This window comes from Electrophorus electricus, chromosome 26, assembly GCF_013358815.1.
Source record: "Electrophorus electricus isolate fEleEle1 chromosome 26, fEleEle1.pri, whole genome shotgun sequence".
NCBI lineage: Eukaryota > Metazoa > Chordata > Actinopteri > Gymnotiformes > Gymnotidae > Electrophorus > Electrophorus electricus.
In genome coordinates this window covers 2,653,861-2,665,883 of record NC_049560.1, presented here as the reverse complement: position 1 = coordinate 2,665,883, position 12,023 = coordinate 2,653,861, and the positions used below count along the sequence as shown (strand labels likewise).

Sequence of the window (12,023 nt, the reverse complement as noted above, 5' to 3'; positions counted from 1 at the left end):
TTGATGCTGACATCAGATCATCATTCCTATCTGTCAGGCAGTGACATGGACCCAGTGCTAGAGACGGTCCATTGACAAAATGTACAACGGCATCAACGTATTGATGCATTGCGATGATATATCACTTGGGAGCACCTGATTAAAAGTAGTGCTTTAAAAGGACTGTGAAGAAGACCCATTGGTCAGAGAGAAGCAGCCCTTGCTGAGAGCATTGCTTTAGTGCCATGGACAGAATTCCTTCCATGAACCTTCGCCCTGGACTCCTTGCCTTTTTGCTTCTGCATGGCATTCTTACTGTACAATGCAGAAACCTCATTGGCCCTGGTGAGTAATAATGTTCAACTGGTAAGTAAAAACATTACTGGTTTTACATTTGTTTGTTTATAGAATAGATTACAGTCTGCACTTACCTACGAAAAACCCCCAAACATTTTTTGTTTTTCTTCATCTTTAGTGCATGTCAAAAAATGTTAGCTTCCACATTTTAAAATGAATCAGACTTAATTATGTATTTTATTTGCATTATATTTGCAGGAAACCAGGGTTTTCAATCAAAGGATGATTCAAGTATCCAGAACAGAATTATTGCTTTATTGTTGCATAAAAACATAATTTCAGACCAAGATGATGACAATGGTATAGCATTGCATAAACCACTTCACATTATACATTTTAGATACAGTATGGTGTTCACTACATTATAGTCTGTATACCAACATATTTTAACAACTTAAACACATCTTTCATTTAGGACTTGAACTGGCCATCAGGATTGCACAGCTACAAGAGGTATGAGGTTAAAAGAAGTTAAAAGAGGTTTCCTTTAAATACTTGTATGAATAGGTGCCTGTATCCAGCCACTGGTATTTGTTCCAAGTGTACCACAGCATATGATTTTACTGACTGATTTCTCTGCTTTGTTAAAGGAATGATTTGTGGTTGTTTAAGGCAGGAACCGATAACTGTATCTGCAGACACTGCCTCCCTTTTTAATCACGCCTGATCTACTGAGCATACTGCAGGTTTAAATTCAGCCTGAGAGAACCAGGATCAACCAATTGATTATAGGTTTACCCGCAAGAGTTGTTCACCCAAGGCTGGATAATATGTTCTCTGCTTTACGAGGCTAAGTGTAGTGAACGCCTATTTCAGGTGGAAGCCCTGCGAGAAGAGCTGAACATGGAGAAGCAGCTGGCATCCAGGCCACTGGAGAAAGAGACTCCTCTGCCCAGCAAAAGGGGAGAGGGTGAGAGAGACTCTTCTTAAAAAGTAAAATTGTAAAATGTAATCTACTTAATTATATAAACAGTAATATAGTGTCCATAGTATTCTATTTTAGAATAATCTCTAAGCAATATTCCTAACTTGACAGAGGATTTCCAGTATGTCACTTAAATATTTTCTTTTTGTCCTTTTAGCATGTTTTTGGAAGTATTGTGTATGACCTCTACATTTGAAGGAAGAAGACTTTAAATATCTACTGCCTTAAGATCACTATAGCAGAGAAACGTGGATATATAACAGAACAGAGGAACAATATGTAGAAGCCCACTGTGAATTATTACATGTATTTGTGTTTGTTTACCAGAGCAATTTGTATTAGTGTCATTGACTTGAATAATTAAAGTAAATTAAATATGGGACCCATCTCTATTCAAAATAAGCACGCGTCTACTCTCTTGCCAGAGCTATGTTGATCTCTGAACATGTAAAATGCTGTTCAGTTATTGCTCTATTTATAAACCACTTGTGCATGAAAAAAGCGATCATTTAACGTGATCTCGTCTCCCTCTAGTGGCAAAAATAAATTCTGACCTTGAACGTAAAAGTTCTCGGCATGCTGGTGTCAGACACCTCGAAACTTCTCTGAGCACTTCTCTGAGGGGAAAAAACCCTTTCGAAACATATTTTTATTCATTTGAAATGGTATTATGATTGTTCGTGAAATGTTGTGTAATCCGAAGCTCTTTCATAGCTTCACTTTGCATTGTGTTGAACGAAACAGGACCATGACGGAAACTGCACTGGTTTATTTTGTGCAAGGGTTTTTACAGAGAAAACCAGGCAGCATTAGACCAGCTGCAATCGCTCCGCAGATCCACCGAGCGCGTCACCGTAGAAGAAAATATGAAGGACGAGATGCTGCATTGCTACTCAGCTTAAATGTCCCACCTACAAATTCACTCTTTAAACATATTGCCATATTAATATAAATGAGTATTAGTAAAAAATCTAATAAAATATTCCAGTCTTAATTAATCTTGCTGCACAGGAATTTAAGGCACGCATCTATTTCTTTACACTTCAAAATGAAAAGTACTTTAACAAAATTCTCATATTAATTTTTCCCATGTGTACAGATGAGTCCTGAAGACCACATTCTGTGGTTCATGTGTCCCAAAAGCATAGGTATCATATGTAAGAAATCTTTTTAATACCACCACATAAAATAGTTTTCTCACCCCGAGCCCTAGGGGGCCACAGCATCACAGATTTTGCCTTATTCTAAAACACCCGATCCAACTCATTAAGGTTTTTATGATTAGCTGCTTACTTGACTTGGGTGTGTAACACCCACCCCTCCCACTGGGAGTAATAAACACGTATTTAAAATATTACTACCCAATAATACTGTCATCAGTGAATTCAAGAAAGCATTATCCACATACTGTTCATACTATCCAGGTTTTAAATGACTTTTGACCAAACAGTGTGTCCAACTAAAGTATTCCTCAAGCTTGTCACCAACATTATAAATACTGTGTTCCTTTTCTTGGGCTCAGATTAAGGCTCTCTGCTAAACTCATACCCATGGAAAACAAATAAAAGGATGTGAAAGGTCTCCACACACATTTAATGTTTATGCCAGCTAATGGCAGCTGAGTCACTGCCTGTGGCTTAGCATCAGACAGAACTCTATCATACACAAACAACCACAATGTCACAAGAGGCACACGGAAATAGAGGGGAAGTGAAAGAAAAAGGATGAAGGAGGCTTAGGAACTGAACTTGAGGCTGATTGTGTGTTTGGTATAAAACACTGTGCCAAGCTGTCAGCTGTCATTCCCGGAACATTGGGAATTGAAAGGACTGACAAATAATGCTCATAAGAGGCCAGAAATGAGACTGATGACTCATATGTGGATACCAAGACAGACAGATGGAGCGGGGGGCGCACAAATCTTGCTGTAGTTGGATGGTCGGATGACCCTGTGTACAGAGATCTGTTCATGTACTTACATGTCCTATTTTTCAGTTTCTACCAAGTTTTTTTTCCAGTATCTGATATCACAGATATAATGCCAGTAGTGAAATCTGCTGACAAATTCATTTATTCATATTCATTATAAAATGGATGGTGTGGTGTATGCGAGAGAATGGGAAGAGGGGGGTGTAAGGCTTTTCATCGGAGCAGATGCAGGCCTCCATGTGGCCTCCTGTATGTCCTTAGATAAGTTTTAAGGAAATACTCCCACCCAATGACTTTTTAAAAAGCAGTGGCTGATTCTTTCCAATTAGACATTCTGAGAAGCTTATGAGAGGTAGGCAGAACTTTGTTTATTACTTCGCTTATTTAAGGTATTGTTTATTTAAGGTATTTATTTCAGATTTTACTGAATAAAAGATACTTGTATAGGTCTAAATATTCCAAGTGATAGAATTTCTGCATCAATTTAGAAAGTACATTAATTTTAAAGCCCTCATCTTATATGAAATGTTTCAAGGCTTTTTATTCTGTATGAGTGTGTCTTACTGATGCAGCATAACATACCTTACCAATGTGATCATTATTATTACAATCACTAGAATATAAAGAACACAAATACTATATTTGCAACTTTTAATCATCCTGTAGTTTGATGCCCAACAGAACAGGTTTTATTTTCAGGCTTCTCATGTTTGAATTTATTGAAAAATACTTTGAATTAAAATAAACAGACAATAATCACAGTAATACATATGCCAGATGTTAAATGTTGTCCTGTGGTCTAAACGTCTATACTGACATATGTATGTGCTCCTTGGCAGCCTGAAACCATGTGGTTCATCCTCCTTCTTTTCCAATTGGCACTAAGCCTCCACCTTGGTCTCCTCTGCCCCAGTAGCTGTTTGTGCGAGCCAAATGGAGAGGTCAAATGCAGAGGTCCTGTCACTGACATACCACCACTGAAGGCCAACCAGACCGTCCGCCTGATTCTTAACGCTACTCTCATTCAAATCCTTAATGCCCGAAGCCTTGAGTCTCTCACGCTGCTACTGCGACTGGGCATCACCCACAGCTCTCTTAGAACCATCCACCCTGAAGCCTTCCACAGTGCACCTCAGCTTCGTTCCCTCAAGCTGAGCTCCAATGCCCTCACTGTCCTTCCCCCCAGGGTGTTCATCAGGCTGAGAAACCTGGAGCAGCTGCACCTGAATGGGAACCTGCTGACGTCCCTCAGCATGGACACGTTTGAAGGGCTGGCCAATCTCATCGAGCTGGACATTAGCAAAAACCAAATTGCGAAGTTGGATGCCAGCGTCTTCCAACACATGAAAAATTTGATATCTCTGAATTTGGCTGGAAATGTACTGCGAAAGCTCCCCCAGATGGTGTTTCACAACCTGATGCACCTCAAATCACTATTGCTATACTTAAACCAGCTGGAGACTCTAGAAGAAGGTTGCTTTGATCATCTGCATAGAATGTTGGTTCTGATGCTGCATAGGAACCAAATCCGAGAAATCCCTCCACGAGTCTTTTGGCATATGCCTGCCCTTCTAACACTGACACTGTCTGGAAATGAACTACGCTATATTCCAGGTGAGAGCCTTTACTATCTACCCAACCTTACTAAGCTCACTTTATACAAGAATCCTCTACTATCTTTGCCAGACCAGCTAGTGGGCCATATGCCAAGACTCCAAGAGCTCTACCTGTATGATACCAATCTTACCACTGTGCCACAGAACCTTTTTGCAAATATGACTGGCCTCAGGATGCTGAATTTACACTTTAATAAAAAACTCAGTTTTTTGCCTAAGCACCTCTTCTGCTGCCTGCCCAATCTCCAAAAGCTATCTTTAAAAAACAACAATCTTCAGAGTCTACATGAAGATCAATTTTCTACCCTGACCAATCTTAGGATCCTACTACTCAGTAACAACAAACTTCAGTCCCTGCCAACCACAATCTTTCAAAATCTCCAAAATCTGGCCGAACTTGAACTGGGTAACAATCTTCTCAGGTACATCACAGGAAATGTTTTTGCAAGTGCGCATGTGCTGCAGTCCATTACCCTTGGAGGGAACCGGTGGAACTGCATATGCAGAATTTTGGACATTGTTGAATGGATCAGTGAAAACCAGAAGCTGGTCACCGATCTGGATGTGGTAGTATGCCATGAACCTTACTACTTGAAAAACCATCCCCTGGTATCAATAACCTACGCCAGTGTCCAGTGTCATGTTCCTCCCGCCACTGCTGCAGCGACTCCTCTAAAAAGAATTCTCCCACTGTCCTCAACCATCACAGGAATTACCACAAAACCTCATACATCCACGAGTGGGCCTAACACTGTTCTGACACAAATTCGTTCACTCCACAGTGCTCTCTACAGTTCTCCATCATCTCCTATAACTACCAAAGTATTTCATGTCAACACCGAGTCAGGCATCTCCAGAGCATTTTATGACACAGTGGTGATAGATAACAGTCCTGACATAGTTCATAATAACCGGCATCTAGGCTGGGTGTACCTGTGGACAGTGCCTGATCCTGGACTTTACAACACACTCTTGATGTCTTTGTATGTTGCGTTCGTAGTCACTGGTGTTATTCTAATTGTGGCCTGTGCTTATGAATTATACCGGCTTAACAAGGTTATGTGGGAATTAGGTATGACTGTTACTAGAAATAACATAATAGTTAAAAGACTGCCAAGTTTGAAAGGCAAACTGTAGCACATTATTCATGTTGTGTCTACACTATAGTTTATTTTTCTGTTTTAAGCATTTATCAGTATTGTGATTGACTGATTCATATCTGCTTGAAGACCACTCTTCTAATTTTGTGAGTCTAATCAATTATAGCAACATAGTTATAGCAGCTTTTTAATATAAATAATGATTCATGCTCAATTGGTAACTAAAGTGAGCACATGGGTATAAAATGTTTATTCAGTAACTAGGAACTCCATCTCCAAAGTATATATAAATGTTGTTTACCTCTTCATGTCTGTCACTTATATGTCTTAATTGCATTTCTGACTGTAACAGCAAATAAAATAACTTCTTTGCAGTAAAATAAAATTGATCTGTCGTATATCCCAGATAACAGAAAGACAGACGCAATGCACACAATGCATGCAAAGAAAGCCTGAAAGGAAACTTCCCTGGAAAGAATATGGAGACAAATATAAACCTAACACACTGTGCCTTAAAATCAAAGAGCACGAGAGAACGAGAGCTTATAATACAAATACAGATGTATAATAATATAGTTTGCCCTTTTATCAATAGCACTTTTGCTCAGATTATTAAAGTATAATAATCTTCTTCTCAGTGAACTGGCTTCTTATGAGGCACCTTTGTCTGGTTTTTGCCACTCCTACTTGACTAAGATTCTAGCTCTGAAAGCCCAGACATAAGATGACACATCACTAACCTGCTAGATCTTAACCTGACAAGGTGTAAATGATTTACATACCAGTCCAGTGCAGTGTACTTTTCACAGATATCTCTATCATAACATCATCGTAAAAAGTGACAGTACATAATACCACGTCACATGACATCAGAGACAGAAATATCACTGTACAAGAATTTCCTTTTTGTTTTTAGATGATACTCATCTGAGCTGAAGGAAGAGGAAAGATATCAGATTTATTCTGGAAAATGGCTTACACATTCAATGTTGATTCCTGGTGAGTTTATTGCTCATGTTTTAGACAAAAATATATTCCTTAAAACTATATAACTTTAATTGAAATAAAAAACCCTGATAATAATCCCACTGGTAAATCTTCACATTTGGATAAACATTGTAGACTGCATTGTAAATGATTATTTTTACACTTATTTCCTAGCCTGCAGCAGTAAGACTCATTTAAGACAAATCCGAGGGTATTATTGGAGGTTGTAAGTGCAGCCTTAAGACTATTGAAAGGCTTTTTAAGCCTTTTTTTTTTTTGATGCCAACACCTTTCCTGACTTTCTGCACACTGGTGGGCAGACAATACAAGGACTCCACCTTGCCAAGCCTTGCCAAGCATACTCCCCAGAAGAGCAGCATTTATGAGGCCTTTCCAGGTGCCACAGTGCAGAAAGAGGTGACATAGTAATCTGAGCCACAGATGCTATAAAGGACAGTCAGGTTCTCTGTAAATATGACAAGCAACTAATTATTCAGATTGTCTTTTTAGGATTCAGCAGACATGTTACTCAGGTCATTTTCAGAGGTAATTCACTCATTGCATATGTGAGTGGTGTTTGCAGGTCAACACTGACCATCACGAGTGAGCTCAATAGGTCCATAGAGAATCCCGATCAGTCCTGTTTCAATGAGGCCCAGAAACATGTGTATATGCTGATGGAAACAGACTTCTTTCCCAGGTTCCTAAAGTCTGTAGCCTATCAAAATCTCTACTGTGTACTGAGGTGTACTGTATTTACCTTCCTCCAAAAGGTAGTGGGATTCTTGAGGGAGATTAAAAAACAATGGACGTCATATCAGAGCATAAATTCAAAAAGTTTTGGGAAGAGAATTCATGCACGTGGCTTGAGGGAAATTACTGAGGAGAACAGAAAGCATGTGTGATGGAGCTTCTATATGTAAATGAATAGTCTACCCTAAAATGTGACATATCAAAAGTAAATAAATAAATTAAAAAAGACATGCCAGAGACATATGGCACAAATTCTCAAGAAAAGGGTTGCAATTATGAACTGTAGGAAAACATAACCCCCCCCCCCAAAAAAACCCCAAAACAAACAAAAAAAAACAAAACAGTTTTTTGTTACTAGAATCGATTTTACATATATATAATAACACGTTTAGTAGTCTCTTCATTAATGAGTCCACCATTAATTATAGGAAAAAACATTACTGTTAGTATTCTCACTTACCCAAGAGCAATGGGGTGTCATGGTTTGGTGATACTAATTAAAAACTGCTTCCAGCTTGCAAACATAAACAACAGTGAGGCTATATATAGAGGTCTCATGACGTTGATTAATTATGTGCTGAGAACTTACTTTGAATAAGAGTATGCCTGTACATGTGTATGGTTTTGTTTTGATTCAGTTTAATCTCATGACAGTGTTATTAAACATGAAAAAGAGCCCCACCGCTGTTTGGCTCTCGTCTGAAAATGGCCATGTTTCTGAGGTCCAAAACTTAAAAAGGAAATTTTGCAGTGCTAAGAATAACTAGTCGGACTGACCTCAAATTCCACCCGCAATGTGGGCATTATAAGCAGTCTAATTTGTGGCACATCACCTATAATGCATCTCTTTCTTATAATAATGCATTTCTATAATGCATTTCTAATCTTATCTGATTACTGGCATTTAGCTGCCCACTGAACACAATACTACCGCAGTTAATGAAAACATCAAGCATTTATTGGATTAAGAGTGATTTCATGTTTATCACAATCATAATGCACAATGTAATGTAATGTAAAGGATTTGTTTCTTAACTCCTGTGGAGTAGAGAAATTCATTAATCATCAAATTCATCATTTAAATTATTGCAAAATAATATTTTTCTGAATCCTAAAACCATTTCTTGCATTCCAAAGTGAGTGCCAATGTAAGTTTACTTCAGGCTTGTCATTTGACAAGGCTCCATCTGTACGTACAGCCCTATGCTTAGTGCAACATTATGAGGTAGGACACTGAAATATGAAGGAAATGAACTTGCACAAGATTCATTGTGTGTTGGGAAGTGAACACATTTTGATGAAAGCCCTTACAAACATTTTTTTGGGGCGGGGGCGGGGTCCTCACTGGACATCCCTAATTGGTCATGAAGGTCTCACCAACCATTTTTAATCAGGTCCATAGCAGGCATGACATACCAATCACTCACACAATTTGCTACTGTCTACCTCTGCCAGAATACTGTTGCCATGACAGCAAATGGGAAATGAGTAATACACTGTGCGCTGTGACTTTCTCAGGCAGAGAATTGCTCAGTTGCTTACCATGGTTGATCCATGTTGCATCTGGCACTGCCTAGGGCCAGGTTTGGATCTGCAGCATGGCTGATTTTATTGTGTGTATACTGATGCCTGTAGTGCCGTCAACCAGTGAAAAGATATAGCAAGATTTACTAAACATGCAATTAGTCACTTTGGTGTATGCATGTTATAAATCATCCTCAATCCCTAGGTTGGGAACAGAATTTTAGGAGGTGTGTACCACTCAAGGGATAATCCAGTGAAAAAGTTATACAACTATATTGTGGCTAAGGACTATATAAGTTCACTTTGCACAAAAATACCTGACTTATCCAAATTAGATTTTGCTGCATACATAAAGATGCTGCCACTCAAATGGTCATTTAAATATGTCACCTCAGTGGAAAAAAGGGGGCACTTAACAAAGCAGGCAAAGTTGGCATTTGCTTATCTGTTATTTCACTGTGCACACATGCATTTACATGGCTAAAAATACAGTGAAACAGTGCATGCTTTGAGTGCATGAGCAGCACTGGCCTCAGACAGGCTGCAGTATGACGGGGTAGGGGTGGTGCTTTGAGGGCTTCCTCTCTGCTGTGGTTTGCTAAGTCCTCGCAAGTGTCACCAGCCCTTAGCAACCGCAGCATATATAGAAAAGGCGGATGCCGGGGAGACCTGTTGAGTTGCCAAGTGCAATAAGACCACAAACGGGACTGCCATGCTGTGGAGCTCAGTATTCTAAACCAACCGTCCCCGGATCTTCTTGAACATGACTAGCCTAATCACTGTACCTCCTGTTAAGCATTTCCATATGGACATGGATGACCACAAGAGAAGCCAGAGCCTGTAAGTGTAGAATTGATTACGGTCGTACAGAATCTTCGGCTATTTGCGATGTGTGCCTCCATAAAATGGAATATACATCAGAGGCTGCATGGTCTCACTGCATGCTGTAGCATAGGTATGCATGTGTGAAGAGTGAATTACCGACAACAGCTGACTTTCTCTCCATAGTGGAAAAAACTTCATGTGCCGACTACAATATATATTCTTCCACTCATCTGCTCCTGAGAGGTAAGAATCAAATCAGTTGTTTCTGAGATGTACTATAAAGCGAAGACAGTATGGAACAGGAACATTTGTGCTGGCTTTGAAGATGTTTACAGCCTCGTCACAACAGAAGGCATCCAGTTAGTGTGAACCATGGATGTACGAAGAGTGTCATAACGCAAACAGAGCATTACTCTTGACCTTATGTGATCTTGATGTCTTTATGTAAAAATTGCTGCTTCTAAACTGAATATCTAAATGATTATAGTCCATCATAGTTCATCATAGTCCTCTTCTCTCAGCAGGCTAAGTTTAGAGGACATACAGCAATGGTCCCAGTCAATGGGGCGGCTCCTCGAGTCAAAATGTAAGCTTTTCCCTATTCTTCCATGGTGCTCATTAGCTGCTTGAAAGAGATTACTGTTGCTGTCTTTACTCTTACTTAACAAAGGGTTAAACAAATAGGACACGGATTGCATGTAGAATACTGTCCAATTGAAAGTGTCCCCATTTGCCACCTCAGATGGCCTGGCTACATTCCGCACATTCCTTAAAGCAGAATACAGCGATGAAAACATAGAGTTCTGGTTGACATGTGAGGACTATAAGAAAACGAAGTCATCTTTCAGGATGACATCAAAAGCGAAGAAAATCTATGGGCAGTTTGTAAAAGAAGAGTCCCCTAAAGAGGTAAGTGGCATCCCGGTAACCCCTTTAAAATTCTTCCCATCTGCATCATGGTCTGACTGAAGTATCTATAGTTTACAGTTTTGGATTTGCATTGCAGATTAACATTGATTACCAGACACGGGAGAACATCAAGAGGAATGTGAAAAGCCCAACAGCCCAGTGTTTCGATGAAGCCCAGAGAATTGTGTACGGGCTCATGGAGAGAGACTCTTACCCCAGGTTTTTGAGGTCTGAGATGTACAATACTCTTCTGGATTCCTTCACTGCCGAGGCTGCCTGTGGATGAGTGGACAGAAAAGTGCTACCAACACTAAAACTGGAATAAAGAGGTCCTCTCCAGAGATCCCACTACTCATTCTCAAATAGATGGAGATGAAGACCCCCAAATGACCCCACTACATTGGCTCGCAGCCCAACTCTGATTCTTACATGTCAGCAAACGAGAACGTCAAGAAGTGTAGCTATGCTGTACTCTAAAGCATATATATATTTTTAAATATAAAAATGAAAACAAATCCAGGAAGCATATTAAATGTGCAGCAAGTCTGCAGTCAACCCTAGAAAAAAGCACCCTCTCACTTGGAAAGACTTCCTGTGCAGATAAAGATTAGGGTTAAGACCATCCGGTGGTTAGCAAAGTGGCAGAGTGAGCAGAACACTAGTATCTGATCACAGTATTTACTGTCTTCAGCAGAGAGGCACTTTGCAGTGACAAAATAGACTATTAAATATGTGAAAGGGATGATCTTGATCTCTTTTGAACAACTGGTCGTAACTTAGAATTGATGCAATAAGGCCACAGGGCTCTATTGCATTAAAATGATGCATCATTGTGACTACTGCAATGAAAAAGCAAAAATCAGACACAGTGAAGACATCTTAAAATGTTCCCCGAAACAACAACAGATTTGGATGTTGGAAGTTTTATCTTTTCAGTTTATTCAACCTCTTAGAATGCTCAATTGTTTAATTTAAATGCAAATGTAATACAGACTATTTATTACCCAGAACCAATGGTTTGGTGTTGCAGTGGAAAATTTAATTATCAGATGATTAAATAAAATTTTGAATGGCTGACTGCTTCCAATCAGCAAACAGGGTTGAACACCAGCAATATTT

The 12,023-nt window shown here is 39.4% G+C and overlaps 3 protein-coding genes across 4 annotated transcripts; all 3 read left to right on the top strand.

Moving 5' to 3' along the window:
* The first annotated feature begins 237 nt into the window (after window positions 1–237).
* On the top strand, window positions 238–1,603 carry uts2d (urotensin 2 domain containing). Its single transcript, XM_035523410.1, has 5 exons — window positions 238–324; window positions 535–636; window positions 752–789; window positions 1,153–1,246; window positions 1,419–1,603. Exons 1-5 carry the CDS (start codon window positions 243–245, stop codon window positions 1,442–1,444), a joined length of 342 nt encoding a protein of 113 aa, XP_035379303.1. The 5' UTR covers window positions 238–242; the 3' UTR covers window positions 1,445–1,603.
* A 1,879-nt stretch (window positions 1,604–3,482) lies between these two features.
* Window positions 3,483–6,244, top strand: LOC113582373 (platelet glycoprotein V). The gene is made up of 2 exons (XM_027018108.2): window positions 3,483–3,542; window positions 4,030–6,244. The coding sequence occupies exon 2, from the start codon at window positions 4,039–4,041 to the stop codon at window positions 5,941–5,943; it is 1,905 nt and encodes a 634-aa protein (XP_026873909.2). The 5' UTR covers window positions 3,483–3,542; window positions 4,030–4,038; the 3' UTR covers window positions 5,944–6,244.
* Window positions 6,245–9,784: 3,540 nt separating this feature from the next.
* LOC113582390 (regulator of G-protein signaling 21-like) lies at window positions 9,785–11,978 on the top strand. Of its 2 annotated transcripts, none has more exons than XM_027018127.2 (5): window positions 9,785–10,010; window positions 10,179–10,238; window positions 10,520–10,581; window positions 10,738–10,904; window positions 11,002–11,978. In XM_027018127.2, the coding sequence occupies exons 1-5, from the start codon at window positions 9,934–9,936 to the stop codon at window positions 11,188–11,190; spliced, it is 555 nt and encodes a 184-aa protein (XP_026873928.1). In that variant the 5' UTR covers window positions 9,785–9,933; the 3' UTR covers window positions 11,191–11,978. The 2 variants fall into 2 exon arrangements, with proteins under 2 accessions (XP_026873928.1, XP_026873927.1); XM_027018126.2 differs by having other exon boundaries at window positions 9,787–10,010; window positions 10,517–10,581.
* The last annotated feature ends 45 nt before the right edge of the window (window positions 11,979–12,023 follow it).